General features: G+C 44.0%; 1 protein-coding gene across 4 annotated transcripts; it reads right to left on the bottom strand.

The window, feature by feature from the left end:
- Positions 1-10: 10 nt before the first annotated feature.
- On the bottom strand, positions 11-19,003 carry PDHA1 (pyruvate dehydrogenase E1 subunit alpha 1). Of its 4 annotated transcripts, none has more exons than XM_035116518.2 (12): positions 18,803-19,003; positions 15,675-15,689; positions 10,729-10,797; positions 7,431-7,604; positions 5,857-5,983; positions 5,297-5,388; positions 4,756-4,848; positions 4,295-4,450; positions 4,124-4,195; positions 3,656-3,723; positions 1,459-1,567; positions 11-499 (listed from the first exon to the last, which is right to left on the bottom strand). In XM_035116518.2, the coding sequence occupies exons 1-12, from the start codon at positions 18,860-18,862 to the stop codon at positions 335-337; spliced, it is 1,200 nt and encodes a 399-aa protein (XP_034972409.1). In that variant the 5' UTR covers positions 18,863-19,003; the 3' UTR covers positions 11-334. The 4 variants fall into 4 exon arrangements, with proteins under 4 accessions (XP_034972409.1, XP_034972413.1, XP_060129499.1 ...); XM_035116522.2 differs by lacking the exon at positions 18,803-19,003 and adding an exon at positions 18,298-18,447; XM_060273516.1 differs by lacking the exon at positions 18,803-19,003 and adding an exon at positions 17,224-17,242.
- Between the last annotated feature and the right edge of the window lie 4,405 nt (positions 19,004-23,408).

Below are 23,408 nucleotides of genomic sequence, written 5' to 3'. Positions count from 1 at the left end.
ATGGGAAAGATCTGCTCAGGAAGTTTTAATATGCCTTTTTTTTACTGTACGTAAGAGGTTTCAGCTAAATAACTTTCATAAATACAGCAATCCAGAACATGATGAAGCTTATATATAAATAAATAAACAGTGCTTATTGTCCTTTTCTGAGCAGCTGTTTTTTAGAATTCCACACTATATAATTCTGTGTCTCATACAATGGCTACTTTGCTGCCAAATGAATTTTCCCCATATAATGAGAAATAGTTTTGCTCTTATTTCTTAGAGCAGATAAAAGAATTAAAGCCCAGTATAAAATACATTAATTTAGCTGGTTGCTGGAGTAACAATTCACTTAGCTCACAGATTTATATCTAATCCACTGATTTGGGCCACGCACCTCAAAGGGTGGCTCCTTATAGTAGATATGATTGCCTAGTTCTTCCAGAGGTGGTTCAGGATCAGTTGTGGCAAACTGTGCTGCGTCTTCAATCTCTTTTCTTACTTCCACATCTATTTCCTGTATGAGAAGGGAAAAATTTGTCAATGGAAACAAAAGACTCCTGAGAGTACTATTTACCTCTGTAGTACATGTTGGGGTTGAAAGTAAATCTGGAAACATTTAAGCCACAGTTGCTGTTAAGAGTTTATGCCTTCCCTAAGATGAAATCCTGATAAGCAGTCCTCATATGTATGCAGCACATGGAACATTTTACCTTTTTATATTTGAACAACTAGCCAGCAACCTACTAGAATAACTTGCAAGCTGCCAACTGTGGCAGGACATGGCATGTTTTCATAAGCTATAGATTAGATGAAGGTGTGTAACAGCTGCTTCACTCCAGTGCAGAAGACTTCTCCCACACTGAGAGAGATGTATGACCAATCATGCTCATCACTATTTCCACTTTGGCAACAAACCTGGGACTCTCCTATCAAATCCACTAACCCTGTTCCTGCAGCAAATGATTTCAGCTATAATGACTAGCAGAATCCCAATTCAAAATTTTCCTCAACCTAAACCAGCAGGGTCGATGGAAGGACCAACTGTGACATATACCATATACCAGGACTCCTCAGAAAGTCAGGTTATAAATATGAGAAGCCAATGGCTGTGCAAATGTTGTTCCCTGAGGAAACTGCCATGTTTCACTAGGCAATATAGGCCCCTATACCAAAATAGCAGGGTTTCCCAAATTTACAATAATCATATATCCCTTCTCAGTTGAAGATAATTTGGTAGTTTCAATAAAACTATTTAATCTTTAAATTGTTTTCTATAGCTAAAAGAACAATGATTAGGTAAAATTAAAAATTCTGCCATGTACCCTTCGGTAAACACTGCCCCACCGGAAATATCCTATACCCAAATAGATTTAAAGTAATTCTGACTTGCTGTAACTGATTTGAGGTGACGACTTCCTATTGATCTACTTTTGTAAAATGATTTTCATCAAATTTGAAATGAAGGCTTATTACCTTTAGCTCTTCCACACTAGCCAAGTTGTTGTTCACCATTCTGTCCTTCAGAAGTGTAATGGGATCACTTTTGCTTCTCACTTCTTGAATTTCTTCCCTGGTTCGGTAACTGTAAAAAAGACGAGACAATATAAGAGACTGCTGAACTGTTTGCAATAACTGTTTCTGCCAAGCACTGGTATTCTTATTGCAACAGTATACTGAGGCAAGTCAGGTATTCTCTAACAAGCATGACAAGTAACAGAGGAGGGCTTTCAGGAGCAGTTTTTACATCTGCTAATCACCAAAGCAGACTGATCCTCTTGGCAATATTTCTTTAGTGAGGGGAGTAAGCCACAAGGTAAAATAGGCATATGAGCTGGTTGCATGTAGTAGCCTAAGCATTTCAACAATATATTATTGTTTCAGTATACTTTTTTCCAGAATTCAAATTTAAATGCACATTTCACTCTAAAAATCAAATACTGTATTGATTTTTAGTTAGAGTAACAACTATCAACCTTCAAAGAACATACTCCTTGTACCTCTGCATCACAGCTCTGGGCAGGGCTCCACTAACAGCAGATAGTTCTCCTTAGCACTGAGTGTCACACATGATACACAAATGGTAGGACCACCAGCTCTCCCTCCTGATTGTGGGGGAGGGAGGGAGGGAGAGGAAGCAGCTCCTCTTTCAATGAGTACTTGGTACTCATGAGAGAATTTAAGCAAATTTCATTTCATGGCAAACTGTTTTAAAATCACACTATATCAATTAAACAAACAGTCCTTATGTACTGCTACTCTTAGATATATTTTCTATGTACTATTTTATAACATGCATTTATATTTATAAAGTTGAGTTAAAGAGTTTTGTTCAAACATACTGTGAAGTCCTATGGTTAAAATCAATACAAAAAAGGGAAAGGGGCATAGCAGATGTGATTAGGAATAGAACAAAATTAAGCATATGCTTAATTAAAACCTAGCAGCCAGTTATTTACCTACATATCATACCAGCTTGCAGTTTTAGTTTTTTAGGTCCCCTTTAGGGTTAAACCACAGAGCCTAGGGCTTGCCGATTAGGTCGGCAGTTCGAATCCCCGCGACGGGGTGAGCTCCTGTTGTTCGGTCCCTGCTCCTGCCAACCTAGCATTTCGAAAGCGTGTCAAAGTGCAAGTAGATAAATAGGTACCGCTACAATGGGAAGGTAAACGGTGTTTCTGCGCGCTGCTCTGGTTCGCCAGAAGCGGCTTTGTCATGCTGGCCACATGACCTGGAAGCTGTACGCCGGCTCCCTCGCCCAATAATGCGAGATGAGCGCCGCAACCCCAGAGTCGGTCATGACTGGACCTAATGGTCAGGGGTCCCTTTACCTTTACCGCTATAACTGAATGGTAGCACATCTACATGCACAAGGTCACAGGTTCACTACCCAGCATAGCTGTAGAGCTGGGAGACACGCACCTAAAAATCTGGGGAGGTGCTGCCAGCCAGTGCAGCCACTATGGAGCTAGATGGGACACATGCCCTGCCTCAGTGTTAGCCAGATATCTATGTTCCTGTAGGTAGCTGTTAACCATAATGAAGCACACAAAAATAAAAGTAAGATAATGGAAACAAGTTTCTCAGGTATTTTTCACATTTGCCTCATAAAATTTGGGTACTGTCATTATTTTTAGAATGGTTGTATTCAGATGTAAGAGCAAATCATAGTTTGCTATTATTAGTATGACCAGGCACAAGTTGAGGGCTTATATGCTCCATCTTCTTTTTCCCTTTGTGCAACCTCTTGCACAGGAACAAACCAGTTTACACAAAAACTAGGATCCTAAACCAGAAGCAAAGCTTGCCATTGTGAAAAGACACACACCAAAATACATGGTTTGCAGGCTATAGCTATTCAAAAGCGGAAGGGTATGAGCCCAAAGCTTACACTTCCTCTCAAAAGGAGATAATGATTTTTATTACCTGTACAGTTGGTTATTCTTCAGTTATTGCTTTGAACAAATAATAAAACTAGCCACAAAGGGCCAAAATACCCTTGAAATTTGTTTAAAAGCCAACAATAGGGAGATAAGAGGAGACTACTGATCTACTAACAGAAAATGTAGATGATATAGACAGACAGAAAATGAGGGGACATTTGAACATACAGCTATTTCCCCCCCCCCCATACAATCTAGAGAGGAACCGTTTGTAATGCAGAGAGAAATACCTGACTCCAGGATCACTCATGCTATGTCCATGATAACGATATGTCTGTAGCTCCATCACAATAGGACCCTGACAAAATTAAAATTCAGAGGTGTTAATAACTTTTAAATAGTGACAAGAAATTGCTGATAAGAGGTAATGACAACTAATCTCAATCAGTTGTGTGCATGCATTTTAGGGCTGCTGTTTAAGATCAACTTGCTTCAGAGGGCCACAGACTGAAACGCTATTTCCTATTCCATTATCAACCCAATAAACACTGGGGGTTTTTTTGGAAGCTTGCTTTAAGGTTCACAAGGTAATTATGGATAACCTTCTAAACCTTGTGTTTTGCGTATACATTTTGTGAAATCGAAGAGTAATATTTCCAACTTGAAAACCTCAGCTATACTTACATAATTTGTAAAGCAGGAGAGGCCCACCACAAAGTATAACTTATACACAAAGTTATACACAAAGTATAACTTACTTTTCCTGATCTGCAGTGGTCAGCAGCAAATTTTGTTGCTTCCCTTACAGCAAGAACATCCATGCCATCCACCTGTTGATTAAAAAAAAGCCAATTACATTTAAGAATAAAGTTAAACTTACTTGAATGGACATAGTATAACTTTCACATTGCTATTAAAAATGTTCTTACCCTAATCCCAGGAATATAGTCTCCCCTCTTATAGTAGTCTGTACTGGCTGCAGCTCTCTCTACGGAAGTACCCATTCCATATCTGTTGTTCTCGCAGACAAAAATACATGGCAACTTCCACAAGGCTGCCATGTTATACGTTTCAAATATCTGGCCCTAGAAGAATAAAAGGTTTGGTGCACTTTCAGTTCTCTCATGTAGCCATCAAACTTGAATTACACATACAGTGGCTATGTTCACTAGACCATACTATATGTACAAGCTCGAACGAACTGGTGAGCCTTGGGCTTCTGTGCTACTCCCCCCCCCCCCCCCCCGATCGCAGGGAGAACAACTTGGGCAGTTTCATTTCACTTTGCACAAAACTGGACTTATCATGCATGTTCCATAGCATTTACATCTCCTTTCCGCTTATGTGACTCTAATTAACTTATAACTACAAAGTAAAGCTTGACGCTTACCTGATTGGCAGCACCATCACCATACAATGTCAGGCAAACCTCATCTTTGCCGAAGTACTTGCATGCTAAAGCAATGCCAGCTCCCAAAGGAACCTATAATGAATTGCAACATGCAAAGGTAGTCAAAACAAACAAAGATAACCAGCAGCCAACAATAATGAACTATGATAAGATAGCACTTGAGAACAGAAACACTATGATTCCAGTAACAGGGTTACATTCATCTGACTTTCTCCCACTGAAAATCATCCATCAAGACTACCAAGCCCTTTTTAGTTTCTAGCTCAGGCCAGATGCCAAACTGAAATGAGCCTAGCTAATTAGTTCTCTCCAGGAATGGATGAAATTTGGGCTGTGTTAGATTTACATGGAAGAAATACTAGAGCCAGAACTGGGCATCCAGCATAAACTGGACATATTTAAGTCCATCTAAGTCACTGGGCTAGCACACCTAACTATATATGAATTAGGTTATGGCCCAGATTAAAAGCAACATAAAAGCAACATAAAGAAAAATATTGTTTTTATCGGTGAGCCTTACCTGGGCTCCAACAATACCGTTACCACCATAGAAGTTTTTGGCATACATATGCATTGAACCTCCTTTGCCTTTAGCGCACCCACCTACCCGACCTGAAATGATTAAAAATGGATATTTACCATGTGATCTGGTGTCTACTAAGTCAATAAGAATAGGATGAAGCCCTCTCCCCCCTCCCCCCCAGACCTCACACTCATTAATTGGATGGATTTTAAGATGATTTCAGAATAATAGTGTTTCATCAAAACTCATGTTCTTAAGGGGGGGGCGCGACATTTACAGCACATGCTAACTTATGGTAGGCATCCCAGCACAATAATTTAGTCCACTGATGAATTTGAATCAAGTGTAAAGAAACAAAACCTGTACATGCACATATGAACCAGCCTATTGCTCCTTGGAGGAAGAGTAGAATGTGTGTGTTGCAATTCAGCAAAGTCCTACTAAGGTTTCATTGTTGAGATAATAATTGAACCTAAACCCCCTCCCATCTATCCACTATACATGCTACACAATCCCCTTCCTTTCTCTGTTTACATATCATTTCACTGAACACAAACCTGTGAGTTCAGCAAGGATTTCTCGAACTGAAGCACCACGAGTGTATGTAAAGCCATGAGCCCGGTAGGCAGTAATCAGGTGATCTGTTAGATTTACGGCAGCCTCAATTCCAACACAGCAAGCTTCCTGTGGTAAAGAAAACATGCCTGAAAACAGTGTGCAATGTGCCATTGTCCACAGGTAAGAAATAAAATGAAGAATAGTATACCAACTTTGTATCTGCAGCTCCACCACAGTTCAGGAACTGAAGAAATAGAAATGAAGACTACCTAGGGAAGATTACTGTCACAACAACATATGCATAATATGTCACATGATGCCATAGTCAAATGCTGGCAATGAAAGATCTTCAGGTTTTAGTGGAGAATATGAAAATAGTGATATTTAAGTGTGTGTGTGCATGATATTATGAAAAACTGTCCAGGAAATATTTCCACCAGAGCAGGAAAGCTGGGTGGGGGTTGGATACCACTGCTTGGAGGCCTTCCCTTGAGAAAGACTAGGGGAGCATCATTGGCAGGGCTCAACCAGTTCCTATCCTACCTGGCCCTTCTCGGGGAGGTGTGTGTGTGTGTGCAGAGGCTCTTCCTAGAAACTGGATTTCCATATAATATGGCAGGTGTATATCTTTCAAAGAACAGCAGATGTTCCTTTGCTCATTACTATTGCTATGAACAAACTACCTAATATAGCTGTAATACACAGATTACCGTGATCAACTCCTGCCTGGGAACCAATGTCCCCACTGTGGAAGGACGTGTGGGTCCAGAATTGGCCTCCAGAGTCACTTATGGACTCATTGTTAAAACCATGTTTATGGAAGACAATCTTATTCAGCTACTTTAGTTCTAACTTTAGTTCTAACTTTAGTTCCAACAGATGGAGAAGAGTTTGGTATATACTACTCTTAAAACAGCAAGCTGGTCAATTTGCAATTTAGTTTTGTACTATTCCTAATTACATCTGCTATGTTTATGGTCAAAAGCAATACAATTCAGGAGAATGGACATATGCTTACCCAGTTCAGCCAGTTATTTAATCTATTTAGTGCTAATATCTGGTCCTCTGTAGAGGTACAAAAGCAGAGCAAGAAAACACCAGAAAGAAAAACTATAGCTCTGTGGAAAACCCATGGCCTTTCAGGTTTTGTTTTAGTCCAACTCCCATCAGTTCAAGCCAGAAAGACCAATGGTCAAAGATTGTACAGTCACATCTGGAGGGCCACAGGCTCACCTACAGCTGGGTCACAATGTGATCTGGTCTAATTCTTTCAGAAGTAGGTGTAATTTGACAGGGCTACAATTGCTGGAATTCTTTTGAAAGAAGCTTCATCAATACTCTGTGAGGATCTACAAAGTACTAGCATGGGAGGAACTACAAATGCAGCTGCCTTGATGGAAGGGCTAGACATCTTCATTCTCTGTTTTTGTAAGTACTTTTTAATTCTCTGTATGGGAGAGCGGAGAAATGCAATTTCTTCATGCACACCCTGCCCTATAAAAGCCTTCATTAAAATGAAGACGGCAAAAACCTAGAAGTCTTGAGTATAAAGTCTCTTATCTCAGGCACATACCTGACCATCATATAAATGACAAAAGCCTCGAATAATCTTCTGTTTATACAACTGGTCTGCTTTCAATTCCATGCGTCGAATAGTCTGCATAGTTTTGTAATATTGCAGACCCTGCTCTCGAGTCATAACAGCTGTGGTGGGTGGTCCTTCCTCCAAGCGATGGAGATCATGTTTCTGGGGGAAATAAGATAAAAATGTCAGGGTTTTTTCATACCAAAATGATTATTTAATCTTACTGGTTGCAGACTAGTCCTGAAGAAAATCAGTGTAACACTTTCTTAGCCAATACTATTCCATATTTTCCCTGCCTTTGCCTACTGTGCCCATGTGGCCAAGGCTCTAGTACTGAAGTATCACAGAGAATAAAGACATTATAGTTGGTAGGTGCTCTGGAACCACCATGGTAAAAGCTAGTAACTTCATTGGCTAGGACCTCAAAATCTCTAAGATGCTTGATAAGCAGGGCAATCCTAAACTTTTTCAGGATTAGAGTACCTTCAAGGAAAGGGCAAAATATTTGGGTCTCTTCAGCTCAGGGGAGCAGGAGACTTAATGGGGGACACGACAGAGATTTATAAACATATGCAGGAGGTGGAATAGGTGGATAAACCAAGGGAAATCTTGCTGATACGGGACAGAACTGAGTATCATCCAACAAACTGATAAACAGGGTACACCACAGAAACTATTTCCTTACAAAATATGTAATTATTTTTTTGAATTGGCAAAGTATGGCAATAACTACTTGCTTTAGATGTAATTAAAATATGTGCTATAAAAATAGGTATTGATCCTGTGGGCACCATGATGCCTTTGAGGTCTTTCCTTGGCATCCAATGAGATTGGTTAACTTTTGCTCCTTTGAAAAGTATACAGAGCTGAAGCAGGAAGCTGGAAGAGTGATATACTTTTTCATTTCCTCTATCAGCTTTATGCGCTTTTCAGACCTCAGATTAATTATCCTGGATCTAACTTTTACACAGATCCCCTGGAAAGATGAAGTGTAAATGCGTGCAATTTTTTCTTTGTATGTGTATGTGTGTGTATCTGACTGCTGGGGAAAGGAGAGGGGTGTCTATAGCACTCACTCTAAAATCAAAATGTGTCCATGAGTCTAAAAATATTGGTGATCTATGATTTATATGAATATTTACAGTATAAGAAAATCAGGGAGGACATGCTTTTTTTAAAAAAAAATGTTTAAAAATCTAAGGCTATTTCAGTGTGAAAGACAATACTTGTATAGCACAGTAATATGATTTGATTTTATTTGACTGTATTTTGTCATGATATTGTGAAAAAGCAAACTTATTTCCTATAAACTGCTTTGAGTGTTATAAGTAGCCTTACATAAAAATTATTTATTTATTTAATTTGTAGCTCTCAGGGCAGTTCACAATATAAAAACAAAACATACATGATAAAAACAAGAACAAGAACAAAAAACTACAAACCAATAAACCTTCCTCCCCACACCTCGTCCCACAAACACATTTAAAGGGGTATAGGATGTTAATCAGCCCAATGCCTGGTTGAAGAGCACCTGGCACCTAAAGGTGGATAATGAAGATACCAGCCAAATCTCCCTGGGCAGAGCATTCCACAAACAGGGAGCTACTGCAGAAAAGGCCTGTTCTCATGTTACCACATCCTCCGGACCTCTCACAGAGGAAGCACACAAAGAAGGGCCTCAGATGATGATCTGAGGGTCCAGGTAGGTTCATATGAGAGATGTAGTCCTTGATGTATTGTTGTCCAGAGACATTTAAGGTTTTAGAGATGAAAACCAGCACTTTGAATTGGGCTCAGAAACTAACTGGCAGCTAGTGCAGTCGTGCTAGGATCGGTGTAATATGCTCAAATCTTCTTGTCCCAGTGAGTAACCTGGCTGCCGAATTCTGCACCAGCTGAAGTTTCCAAACTGTCTTCAGAGGCAGCCCTATGTATGTGTAGCACCTATCTAGAGGTTACCAGAGCATAGACAACAGTAAGGCTATCCCTTTCCAGAGAGAGGTGCAGCTAGGCCACCAGGATATAGAGGTACTCCCAAGCTATGTACTTGCTCCTTCAGAGGGAATGTAACCCCGTCAAGAGCAGGCAACCTCCCATTCATCCATTCTAGGGAACTGCACACTAACAGTGCCTCAGTCTTATCTGGATTGGGCTTCATTTTGAGTGCTCTCATCCAGTCCATTACTGAGGCAAGACAAAGGTCCAGCACATCCACTGCCACACCTGTAGATGTAAAGGAGAAGTAGAGCTATGTGCTATCGGCATATTGCTGACACAGTACTCCAAACCTCTGGATAACTCCACTAAGCAGTTTCATGTAGATGTTAAGCAGCATAGGAGATAAAATCAAATCCTGAGGAACCCCACAATGAAAGCTCCATGGTGCTGACGAACACTCTCCAAGCATCACCCTCTGGAAACTACCATCCAAGTAGGACCAGAACAACTGCAAAACAGTGCCACCCACCCCCAACTCACACAGCTGTTCAGAAGAATACCATGGCTGATGGCATCGAAAGCCACTGAGAAATCAAGGAGAATTAACATGGCCACACCTCCCCTGTTTCTCTCCCACCAGAAGTCATTATACATTTACCATAGCAGTTTCTGTGCCAAAACTGGGCCTAAACCCTGATTGAAATGGAACTTATCTAGATAATGAAACTTATCTAGAAAATAAGTTTTCTTTTTCCTCAAGAGCATTTGAATCCAGTCCGCAACCACCCACTCAAGAATCATGCCCATTAACATGATATTAACAATTGGCTGGTAGTAACTTAGATTTTCCAATTCCAGGGAGGGTTTCTTTTACCAATGCCTTCTTCAAGCAGGCAGGGACCACCTCCTCTCACAAGGAGGCATTAAGCACCTCCTTAGCCCAGCAAAATGTCCCTTCCCTGCTAGTTTTTATCAGCCATGAGAGGCAAGCGTCCAGAGTGTAAGTCAGGCACCCCCAAACTTTGGCCCTCCAGATGTTTTGGACTACAATTCCCATCTTCCCTGACCACTGGTCCTGTTAGCTAGGGATCATGGGACTTGTAGGCCAAAACATCTGGAGGGCCGCAGTTTGGGGGTGCCTGGTGTAAGTGGTCACCCTGAACGATCCAAGCACCTTGTCCACACACCCCAGTCTTACTAACTGAAACATGACACAACTAGATAGTGCTCTGGCACCCCTTGAGATTCATCTGCTGTAACAGCGGAGTCAAGTAGGATAATAATTCTTATAAATTATGTAAGAAACACTATATACATTAGCATTTTTAAAAGTAATCAAGATGCTTACCTTAATTTCAAATGTAGCCTCACTTGCAAAATCTGCATAATTACGAGATGCAACAACTACACGGGCAACCTTTTAAAGATAATAAAAAGATGGCTGTTAGTTTAAAACACTTGTTTTTTAAAGATGTTCACGCCTTCACAAGATAAAGAAGATTCCAACTTCAACATACAACAATTTTAAAGCATTGCTGTTGTTTTATTTGCATTGAAATTGTCCCCTGTATCTTTCTATGTTATGCTCTGCTGAATTGGTCTGTGACCGTTTAATAAAATTTGATTTCATTTGACAACACATTTGACATGATTGCAGACTGCAATGTATGCTCCAGAAACAATGTTTCTACACGCAAAGTAATAAGTATCATCCTGTATGATCTTGTCACATTTTTAAAACCATATATAAAAGTTTAAACATGTATGCTTACAACCATTGAACAAGCTAAGGTTCAAAGAAGCTGCTCTGTGACATAGCTGCCAAGTATCCCGTATCCGCCGGGAAAACCCCTTTTTTCTTACTGTTTCCCGGCGGTCTCCCGTTTGGTGATAAATCCCGGCATTCTCCCTTTAATTCGCTTCTTCCCGGTGGCCATTTTTCTGGTGCCGCTTTGCCCTTCTATGGGCACCAGAAAAGCGCCGGAAGTCGCTTCCGCGCATGACCGGAAGTTGCGTGACGCGACTTCCGGTGGCGCTTCGCCCTTCTATGGACATCAGAAAATGGCAGCGCTGGAAGTCGCTTTTACGTGTTTCCGGTCATGCGCGGAAGCGACTTCCGGCGCTGGCACCGCCATTTTCTGATGCCCATAGAAGGGCGAAGCGCCACCGGAAGTTGCGTCACGCAACTTCCGGTCATGCGCGCGCTGCCGATCCCGGATCTTTACGACCCGGACTTGGCAGCAATGCTTTGTGACCTCACTCCACACATGGACACAGGTGCACCAACTCCATATGATCTGCTGGCCATGATGCAAAAGTCACCAGTTCAGAGCAAGCAGGGTAAAAGTCCAACCTCTTTGATCCTTTTCCAACAAAGAATGCATTCTTCGCCTGATCCACGCTCTGCCCCAAATTTCACATCCATTATGCTAGATCATTTTAAAACTGATGTTTAAAACTGATCAAGTGCCAGTGTTTCAGTGCTCAGATTAAAATAAAAATCTGGCAGAAGAGAGAATAGCATCCTGTGCAACACATTGTGAAAGGAGTAAGTCACACCCCCCGCCTGAGCTTTTTAAAGAGATGAGCAGGAAAGAGTGAGGACTTATGGTTAAGGGAGAAAAGTAGAATAGCAAGGACAGCAAATCTTTTTCAGGACAAGGGCAGCATTGACTCATAGTCAACCCTTCAGAGCCTACATGTCAAAGTGGGCACGGCAAATTTAATTTTAAAAGACAAATAATAAAAGATGAATTTTGATGGATCCTTTTGGCACATAGTGGGTACTTGTAGGTACTGTTAATTTAAAAATGTAAAAAAACAAACCCTTTATTTATATTTAAGTAATCTTTCTTTTAAAATGAACAAATTGGGGGCCTTGGACAGCCACAAAAAAACCCTTTGGCATCACAGCGCACACTCATAAAAGCAGACTCATTAAAGACAAACTGGGTCCACAAAAGAACCCTCCAGGGGTTAGTCACCCCTGCTGTATATGGTGCTGGAGCTGAGTAGAAAGAACAGGTCACTAAACCAATTACACTGGTTATCATATGATAAGATGCGTACTCAACATAGGTAATTTATTAATAAACCCCATCTGGTGTTGTGTGAGAGTACTGGTGGTGTAGTTGTGAGTGCTGGACCAAAACTGGGGAAACCTGGATTTAAATTTCCACTCAGCCATAAAGTGCCCTGGGTAATCTTGGACTAGTCTCCATCAGTCAGCCTAACCTTTTGGTGAGATTCACATGGGAGGGTGGAAAAAACAACATATGGTAAGCTAACTAGACCTCCATAAAGGGAGAAATAAACATGTCACAAATAAATTAAGGGTAAATAATTAAATGTGTTGGCTTTTGTGCTTTAAGTGCATGTTTAGGGAATTCAATCTGCAGGCGACTGCACTATTTAGGTTGCAGTAAGTATTTATTGTATATTAGGTCATAGTCATAGTCGGTTCGTTTATATACCACACTAGCTGGCCCTGCCACGCGTTACCATGGCTAATCCCTGTGACTGCTACCACCCTGTGTCGATCCATGACGTATCCCGCCCCCTCCCCACCCCACTCCCGGGTTTTCCCTGTGATTCCCCCCAACCTGTCCTGTCCCATGACATATCACGCCCCCTCTTCCCTCTACCCCCTGGGTCATCCCTGTGACTGGCCCCACCCTCTGCCCCCAACCCCCACCCAGGCGAGTCAGTACCTCCATTCGGCCTAGTCTGTAAAGGCTTCGGCCTCGTATGTAAATGGCAGCTGAGGTGCTGTTGAGAGGGAAGGTTCTATAGGTATAGTACCAGTGTAGCCACCGCCAGAGGACGCTGGTTTGCAACCTGGTTCTTTTCCCAGAATGCATTTTCGTCTGAATGGTGTGTTTTGAAACACAGGGGTTCTGAGGTTTTACGTGGCACAGGTGTGACATCTGTCTTTGAAAACGGTATGGGCTTGCTCTGTCTTTGAAAACGGTATGGGCATGCGGCATTGTGTCAAAATTTGAGCGCAATCAGTCAAGCGGTTTTGGTGAAACGTGGATACTAACAGACATGGACAGTTTACATTTTATATATACAGTGGTGCCTCGCTAGACGAAATTAATTCGTTCCACGGGTCTTTTCTTATAGCGAAAAATCCGTCTAGCGAATCCCATAGGAATGCATTAAAAAAATTGAACTTTTTTTTTGCCCATAGGAACGCATTAATTGAATTTCAATGCATTCCTATGGGAAACCGCGATTCGCTAGACGAATTTTTCGTAAAACGCATTCGTTTAGCGAGGCAACCTCTGCTCGAAAAATCCTTTCGTTAAGCGGAAATTTCGTTAAGCAGGGCATTCGTTAAGTGAGGCACCACTGTATATAGATTTCGCTCAGATTTCTGTTCAAAGGTCTAAATACAATACTAAATTAACCACAATTCAAAATTAAAGGAAGAACTCGTCACAAGGAATCAAAGATGAATAGAAAAAGCACGAGGATAGACACAGAGGAAAAATTGGACTAGGAAAATCCAGCGGCCTGGGGGAAATTGAAATAGGAGAGGCATATCATAGCAGCAAAGAAGCACTGTTTACTAGGTATATTATAGCAGCAAGTGTCACTGTTCTATTTGCATAATTGGTACGGAAAGAAAGAAGAATTAAGGAGCAAAGCTGGACACGCTAGAATAGGTAATACAGTGGTACCTTGACTTATGAAGGCGATCTGTTCCGCACGCTCTTCAGAAGTCGAATCCTCCATAAGTCGAAGTGTCCATTTTGTGCATGCGCAAAGCACGATTTTGCGCTTTGTGCATGTGCAGAACGCGTGGACGGCGAAAATACTTCCGGATTAGCAGACTTCAGAAGTCGAAACCTTCAGAAGTCAAGGCATTCGTAAGTCGAGGTACCACTGTACAATTCTTCCCTTCTTTAAATATTGTACAGAATTTAGGGAACTATGCAATAAATATTATCACCAATGTTCCCACCCATTATAGCTGTGTTACAACATATAAATGCAAACAATGATTGACAGTGATCCTCATGCCATGTAATGTCCACGCAGGATAGGCAGGGAGTCAAAAAAAAAAAATTATAATCAGTTGTACAGCAGGGGTCACTAGCATGCAGCCCTCTAGATACTACTGGACTATTATTCCTAACCTCACTGATTGCCCATGCTGGCTCATGGGAACTGGGAATCTCAATAACATATGGAAGGCCGCAGTTTAGCCACCCCTGTTGCAGAGGCATAACTAAATGACAGAAGAACATATGACTACAGGAACCATTATGAGGAATTTAAGTGAGGTTACAACACCTCGTGTAGAGTGAGAAAAAAATTATTGCTTTGTGATTTCATGAAGTCTAGGACCTTTTTCAACACGCTAACCAGAAATATTTAATATCTACAGGATTGCTTATTTGGGTGTATATTTTAACAATCCCTGATTAGTTTCCATGGTAGCCATTCTTAAGGTTTTCCTCTGTGGTGGGGAAAGAACTTTATTTTTTAAAATATAAAGTGACATTTATGCAATGTGAGGCAGTGTCCAGATGGCATAGCATTATGTCCAAACTAGCATTCATGATTTATTTCTCCTAAGTCAAAAAGAAATCTTGCTTTTTGATTTTGACTTGCAGAGAGTAATAAGTGCTGGTTTGAAACTATGCTTTATGGTTTGTCCCTACTCAGAAGAGGAAATGCTCGCGCTGCATGCACCAGAACATAACTAGTATTATTGCAGTTCTTAACCACCATTCATTCCAGGATGGTATAAAGTTATAACACACTTCACAATAGCCTAATGTTGAAAGAAAAACAGTTAAAGAATAATTAAGAAAAAATCATCACTGATTTTTATCTAAAAGTGGGTAACAGAAATGCCATATCAAGTTAATACTTCCTACATTAAATGTAGGTTGTTTATCTTTTTCCCCACTCCACCACTGTCCTCTCCAAAGAATTAATAATATGGAGATGCAGTAAAAAAAACTTTATTACAGGGATAAGAATCTGTGGCCCTCCAGAGGTTGCTTTGACAACAGCTCCCACCATTCCTAACCACGGGTCACACTGGCTGGACTGATTGCAGTAGGAAGCCCAACAGCATCATATAGAGATATGTAAATATATTTGTAAGTGTATAAGCTGCTTACAGATAAACAATGCTTCTTGGATTAGTGTTGCATCTGAACACAAAAAGAAAACCGGTCAGAATGACAGGCAGAACTTTTTTTTCTTTATCAAATTATGTATTGCCATTTAAAATGCAGAAAGAACATACAATTAATATAATCGTGTGGGTCTTACCTCACTAACAGCTCCCTAGAGCAGCAGAATTGGGGTGGGTGGGGAAACAAAACAGAAAATTATGTCAGATGCTATCACAAATCTTGGGGAAAATATTCCCCATGAACAAATTAGGAGCATCAAATTTTAATTCTTCTTTTTAATTAGGCCTATTTACTTTTATTCAGCAGTGGAATCTTCTCTATGTGAAACAGATTGAAAAACAGACTTGAAAATGTTAATCTAATTTTGTAGTATGTCAGTCCAACAGAATAAAGGCCAATACTTCTAAAGCAATAAGAGGTGTCTCTTATATAGTAACTGCATACAACACCTCTGCAATACTGTAATGTATAATGTATAATGTAATGTATACTGTAATGTAGATGATCTTTGTGATCATCTACATTACAAGCAAACAACAACACAGAAATGCATCTTGTGCCAAGTAAGTCATGATGTGTGAAGTACTGTATCCTTTATAGGCCAAAGCTTCCACATGTTGGGCTGCTAGAAGATAAAGCAATCTAAGGGAAAATTCCTTTACATAGTTTAAAACTTGTTGCCAAGTATAAAACTGACATCTAGAGTGTGCATTATTCAAAGCAGAACCCCACTGTAAACTTCTGGCAGTAAAGAAAACCCACCCAGATTGCACATGTATAAAAATGTTGAGCACTATTTGAGTACCTATTCTCATTGTGTTACATGTGCAAATTGCACATCAGTAAGTGCAATTATTGGCCTGATTGGTACATTTTGGTATGCCAAAGCTCACAACTACAGTAATTAGATTATCTTGTCTTCTGTATTATGGGTGGGGAAAGTGAATTATATGGTAAATATTACGTACATGCTTACTCAGAAACTTCAATGGCACTTGCTCCTAGCTAAGTAGGTAGAGGTTTACAGTGAATTGTAAAGGAACTGAGATAGAAAAGGAAAGCCTCCCTGACCAAGGTAGTCTTGAGCAAACCATGATCCTGATTGACTTCAACATCCATGCTGAGGATAGTCTGGGACCAGTTCAGATTTCATGCCTTCCAGGGACTGTATCAGCTTGTTACCAGCTTGACATGCACAGCAGGACATACCCTTGACTTGATTTTTGTCTCAAGTGGGGTGAGGGGTGGTCTGAAAATGCGTGTGGGTGTGTCAGAGGAGCTATTTTCCATTGCAATGGTGGGGGAATGACTAAGCCCACAGAGGCTTATGGATACTGATAAGATTCCTGAATGCTTATGGGGACTTCCTAATGGATAGAGTAGGTGATCCTGTTGAGGCTCTCATCTCACTGTGGAATGACAAGAGAAGGGCTGGGATAAGAGCACACCTGAGTGCCCTATCCAGTAGCCCACAATATTGCCTGGCATTCTAGTGAGCCGTGGGCATTACAGCAGGCTGGATGACAGCAAGAGTACTGTATTAGAGAGATAAATTATACTCTGAGGCAAACTGAGCATTGGTTAGAGCACATAATGCCATGCAGCAATAAGGTCAGTAAATAAATCCTTAGCTGTCTATTATGTCCTCATATAAATCAATGGAGAAATCCAAGATTTTAACGTACAGTAGCTGGAATTAAGCACCAGTGTATCCATTTCCCTCAATTCGCTGGTAGTGCGCTAGAAAAAGACAAAAGCCAGAACTGAGTTGTGGGTGTGAGTGTGCAAGCTAGAAGTTGAGGGAAGAAGCAGGCTGAAACCTTTGAGAGAGACAGACATGCTTGATTTCAAGGCTGTGGCTATGGGAGAAAAAAGACCTTCTTGGGGTGTTAATGCTGTCAACTCCTCCATCATAGGCTTAGGATGTATATATGTGTAAATAAACAATCTATCATAAATATATATCAGTCTCTGCTATCTCTCATGGGTAAGAGCCTGGAACCCCTGGAATCTCACATGACTCAGAGATTGGGGTGGTGCGCAACAATACAGTTCCTTGCCCCCATACTGCAGATAGAAAAGGGCTGTGGTGGAGCGTGGCTTTTGTAAGCCAAGCTCATAAGGACCCAGCTTTAAGCAGTCTTAGTAACCCCTGTAGTGTTGTCCAAATGTAGACTTCTATTGCATGTGGGTGGGTGGGGCTGAAGCAGAGAGAGAGAGAGAGAGAGTTTACAACAGCCCTGCAGTGCAGCCTAGTACAGTATTATATACGTGCTACAGTAGGAGAGGAGGACGCAGTTTCAGTTGAGAGAGAATGATTTATGGCAGTCCTGTAATGCGGTTCTTCCTCCCGCAACAGAAGAGCAGAGACACCTGTCTTCTAAGCTTAGGTAACGTTAGTGGGGTTGGGGAGCTGAAATTAATGCTGCTATATTTCACATCTGGCTCCCAATGTGCCCCTTTGGTTTCAGATAGTACATGGGTAAAGGTACCCCTGACCATTAAGTCCAGTCGCGGACGACTCTGGGGTTGCAGCGCTCATCTTGCTTCGTGGTTTAGACCACAGTGCCACCCGCGTCCCAGAAAGTACATGGGTAGAGGAGTCTAAAAAGCCCGGGACACAAATAGAAGAGGCTTCGTTTGGTGATAATTGAGTATACACTTCCAAAGTTAAGGCTGAATACATTGCTTTTGGTAAATGAGCGACCATAGCCACTAGTGGGCAGTGAAAATTTGTGTTCCTGGCTTTTTAAACTCACCTGAAACCAACGAGGCGCACTGGTTGCGATTTGTGTGGAGGTGTTTTTTTCCCTCAGCCCTCCTACTCCTAAGGAAACTGGATACACGCTGCAGAATTCTACTGCCGGGCCCACAATAACCCGACGCACGACACGCACCGCAATGGAGGACACAGTGGGGGGTTATTAAGAAAAGGAGGGGGGAAAGGCGCCCAAGGAGCTTCCGGAGGTGCACTCGTTGAAATGCAATCATTGAGAAATGCTTTTGTGCAATCTGCAGCTGACCCACGCGCGCGTGAATTCTCCACGAGGCCTCGGTCCCAAGGGGCTCGCGAGGCCTCCCCGCCGAGAGAGGAGGAGGGAGAGAAATAACGGTCATTTCGCAGCTGGCAATCGAGGGCAGCCCCCACCCCCGCCTCGAGACAATGTGGGGAGGGGGGAAAGAAGGGGGCGGCAAGCTTCCAAATACTGGAGAAGCCGCCGCCGCCCTTCCCTCACGACCTTCCGTTCCCAGCGCCTCACTCACCGGTCTGTGAGCAGCCGGGCCTTGCAGCAGGCGAGAGAGCGCGGCCAGCATCTTGCGCATGGGGTGCTTGGTGGTCGCCGCTCAAACCCGGCACCCGCGTCCCGGGTTCAAGCTCTCTGGGGCGCTGCGGCCGCTACAACGAAGGCCGGCAAGTCTCCTTCAGGCGTCTGCCTTCAAGCCCCGCCTTCCTCCGCCGCGCCCTGGCCGACTAGCAGCTTGCCCGGAGTGTCAGCTGAGGAGGCTGCTCTCGCGCGCTCTCTAGCGGCTGTTGCCGCCGCCGCCGCCGCGATAAAAGGCCGACAGGCGCAGTTCCCGGAGGTTCCTTCTTTCCTGCGGGGGAAAGCAGATTATATAATTTTTACGTTTTCTTGGGTTTGGATTTAACCCGAACGTCCAGAAGCGACGTTTAAAGGGACTGCTCTAATATGAACAATATTAAAAGGGACTTGTGCACTGCACAGGGAGAGCATCACTGACCAGGGCCAGCGCTTTGGTTATGGAGGCCACGATCCTAAACACTAACCTTGGAATTAGCCCCATTGAATTAAGTTATAAAAATAAACGCTGTTAAGAAAGAAGCTGTCGTGGCTTCAGTCACCTGACATCAAGGACCGTGTTCCGCAAATGTTTATTAAGAGTAGACCCACTGAAATTAATGGACCCAAGCATGGGCGTACCCAGGATCAAAACTAGGGGGGGGCAAGGGGAGGGGCCAAGGCACGGAAGGGGAGGGGCCACAAAGTGGGCGGGAACAGCAAACTCGCGCTCCGCCGGGCTGTGCCCCTCCCTAGAAGCAGGGCTGGTGGGCGGAGGCGGAGCCCAGCCCAGCGGAGCGCGAGTTCAGCGTTCCCGCCCGCCGCGCTCTCTGGTTCCCCGCCGCGCTTGGCCTTGCCAGAGGGCGCGACGGGGAGCTGGAGGGAGGGCGCAGCGCGGCGGGCGGGAACGGCGAACTCGCTCCGCCGGGCTGTGCCCCTCCCTAGCAGCAGGGCTGGTGGGCGGAGGCGGAGCCCAGCCCAGCGGAGCGCGAGTTCAGCGTTCCTGCCCGCCGCGCCGCGCTCTCTGGTTCCCCACCGCGCTTGGCCTTGCCAGAGGGCGCGACGGGGAGCTGGAGGGAGGGCGCAGTGCGGCGGGCGGGAACGGCGAACTCGCGCTCCGCCGGGCTGTGCCCCTCCCTAGCAGCAGGGCTGGTGGGCGGAGGCGGAGCCCAGCCCAGCGGAGCGCGAGTTCGGCGTTCCCGCCCACCGCGCCGCGCTCCCTGGTTCCCCGCTGCGCTTGGCCTTGCCTGAGGGCGCGCCGGGGAGCTGGAGGGAGGGTGCGGTGCGGCGGGAATGGCGAACTCGCGCTCCGCCGAGCTGTGCTCCGCCTCTGCCCACCAGCTCTGCTTCTAGAGTAGGGCAGCTGCCCTAACTTGCCGCATGGTGGGTACGCCCTTGGACCCAAGTTAGCCACGCTCATTAATTTGAGTGGGTCTACTCTTGAGTAAAAGGTCATTGAATGTAACCCTGACCTAGAGGATTGAGACAGGCGTCAGAATGGCCCTTGAAGGGTTGGCCACTTCTGAACTTGGCCTGCTGCTGGCCAGATACAAATTCCCCCCTCTGCAGTAAACAGTCCTGAGATTATGAAAACAAAACAGAGAATTGGTATGATTACTTAAGTAGTGGAGGAGGAGAGCCTTCAGCCAATGTGTTGCAGGGTGTGTGCATCTCAAGCAGCGACCCTTATTTTGAGAGCAGTAGTGTTATGAGTAAAGGTAAAGGTAAAGGGACCCCTGACCATTAGGTCCAGTCGTGACCGACTCTGGGGTTGCGCGCTCATCTCGCATTATTGGCCAAGGGAGCCGGCGTATAGCTTCCAGGTCATGTGGCCAGCATGACAAAGCCGCTTCTGGCAAACCAGAGCAGCACATGGAAATGCCGTTTACCTTCCCGCTGTAGCGGTTCCTATTTATCTACTTGCACTTTGACGTGCTTTCGAACTGCTAGGTTGGCAAGAGCTGGGACCAAGCAACGGGAGCTCACCCCGTCACAGGGATTCGAACCACCAACCTTCTGATCAGCAAGCCCTAGGCTCAGTGGTTTAACCCACAGCGCCACCTGGGTCCCTGTTTTAAGAGTAGTATATACCAAACTCTTCTCCATCTGATGGAACTAAAGTAGCCGAATAAGATTCTCTTCCATAAACATGGTTTTAACAATGAGTCCGTAAGTGACTGTGGAGGCCAATTCTACCTATTTATCTACTTGCATTTTGACGTGCTTTCGAACTGCTAGGTTGGTAGGAGCTGGGACCGAGCAACGGGAGCTCACCCCGTCGTAAGGATTCAAACTTCCGACCTTCTGATCAGCTAGCCCTAGGCTCAGTGGTGCCAAATGTTAAAAACAGCATTTTCCACATAAAGCGATGTGTGGGAGTTAGCTCTACTACTCCCTTCCAAGGCTCCCCCTTTCTTGCCTACAATAGGGTTACCAGACGTCCCCGGTTCCTGGGTAAGTCCCCGGATTTGCAAATCTTTCCCCAGACAAATTCTGTCCCCAGAATGTTCCCAGATTTGCAAATCTGTCCCCGGGAAACATGGCAGCAGCAGCCCGGAGCCAGCCTGGTAGCACAGTTGGCTCTGGCTAGCTTCAGGAGTTGCTCACTTCCATGGCGCCTACCATTTTTCCTCGCTGGAAGTCCCCATATGATGTGTCTTGTGTGCAACACATCATATCGGACTTTTGGCGAGGAAAAACGGCGGGCACCACGGCAGCAAGGAACTCCTGAAGCCAGCCAGAGCCAACTGTGCTACCAGGCTGGCTTCAGGCTGCTGACTGCCGTTGCTACTGCCGAAGCGGAACCGGGGACGTCCGGTGCTACAGATCTCTTGCCCCCTTCCCCCTTTGTTTTGACTGGGGGAGGCTCAGGAGTTGTGGGTGGCCAGCCGTTGCCCAGTTTTTTTAAAAAAAACCCTGCACATTTATGTTTCACAAGGTGTGAAAAAATGGCTTTGCACCTTGCTTGGCAGATAAACCATGTGTCTTGTGCCCCTCCTGGGCAACAGCTGCCCACCTGAGCCTCCCCCGATCTGTCAAAACAAAGGGGGAGGGGGCAAGGAGATCGGGGAAGGCTTGCGAGTCATGGTTGGGGCACGCGCAGTTGCCCAGATTTTTTTTTAAAAAACTGCATTTATGTTTCACAGGGTGCGAAAGAAGGGCTTTGCACCTTTATACAATATGCATGAGTGCTTGGGTCCAGGGTCTTTTGCATCACCACCCCCACTACTCACTCCCTGTTGCTACTCAGCTTCAAAAAAAAAAAGTGTCCCCAGATTCATTGAAAAAAATCTGGTAACCATAGCCTACAGCCCTTTTGTAGCAGTTGCTGCCTGTTTATTCAATTATTGTTCCCCCCTCCTTCCCATCCCCCTTCTAGGGGATGCATAATGTATATGCATGAACTACAAGGCCAGCTCAAGACACAGCTAGTGGAACCCCTCACTACCCAAATTCCCAAGGCTGACCAAATTATTTTGGCACCTGAGAAAAAAACACCTTAAGTAATTTGCCCCACATTGGCAGTGTTGTTGTTGTTTAGTCGTTTAGTCGTGTCCGACTCTTCGTGACCCCATGGACCATAGCACGCCAGGCACTCCTGTCTTGCACTGCCTCCCGCAGTTTGGTCAAACTCATGTTCGTAGCTTCGAGAACACTGTCCAACCATCTTGTCCTCTGACGTCCCCTTCTCCTAGTGCCCTCTATCTTTCCTAACATCAGGGTCTTTTCCAAGGATTCTTCTCTTCTCATGAGGTGGCCAAAGTATTGGAGCCTCAGCTTCACGATCTGTCCTTCCAGGGAGCACTCAGGGCTGATTTCCTTAAGAATGGATAGGTTTGATCTTCTTGCAGTCCATGGGACTCTCAAGAGTCTCCTCCAGCACCATAATTCAAAAGCATCAATTCTTCGGCGATCAGCCTTCTTTATGGTCCAGCTCTCACTTCCATACATCACTACTGGGAAAACCATAGCTTTAACTATACGGACCTTTGTCGGCAAGGTGATGTCTCTGCTTTTTAAGATGCTGTCTAGGTTTGTCATTGCTTTCCTCCCAAGAAGCAGGCGTCTTTTAATTTCGTGACTGCTGTCACCATCTGCAGTGATCAAGGAGCCCAAGAAGGTAAAATCTCTCACTGCCTCCATTTCTTCCCCTTCTATTTGCCAGGAGGTGATGGGACCAGTGGCCATGATCTTGGTTTTTTTGATGTTGAGCTTCAGACCATATTTTGCGCTCTCCTCTTTCACCCTCATTAAAAGGTTCTTTAATTCCTCCTCGCTTTCTGCCATCAAGGTTGTGTCATCTGCATATCTGAGGTTGTTGATATTTCTTCCGGCAATCTTAATTCCGGCTTGGGATTCATCTAGTCCAGCCTTTCGCATGATGAATTCTGCATACAAGTTAAATAAGCAGGGAGACAATATACAACCTTGTCGTACTCCTTTCCCAATTTTGAACCACTCAGTTGTTCCATATCCAGTTCTAACTGTAGCTTCTTGTCCCACATAGAGATTTCTCAGGAGACAGATGAGGTGATCAGGCACTCCCATTTCTTTAAGAACTTGCCATAGTT

Source organism: Zootoca vivipara, chromosome 4 (assembly GCF_963506605.1).
Source record: "Zootoca vivipara chromosome 4, rZooViv1.1, whole genome shotgun sequence".
Classification (NCBI taxonomy): domain Eukaryota; kingdom Metazoa; phylum Chordata; class Lepidosauria; order Squamata; family Lacertidae; genus Zootoca; species Zootoca vivipara.
This window is presented reverse-complemented; position numbering and strand designations above follow the sequence as displayed.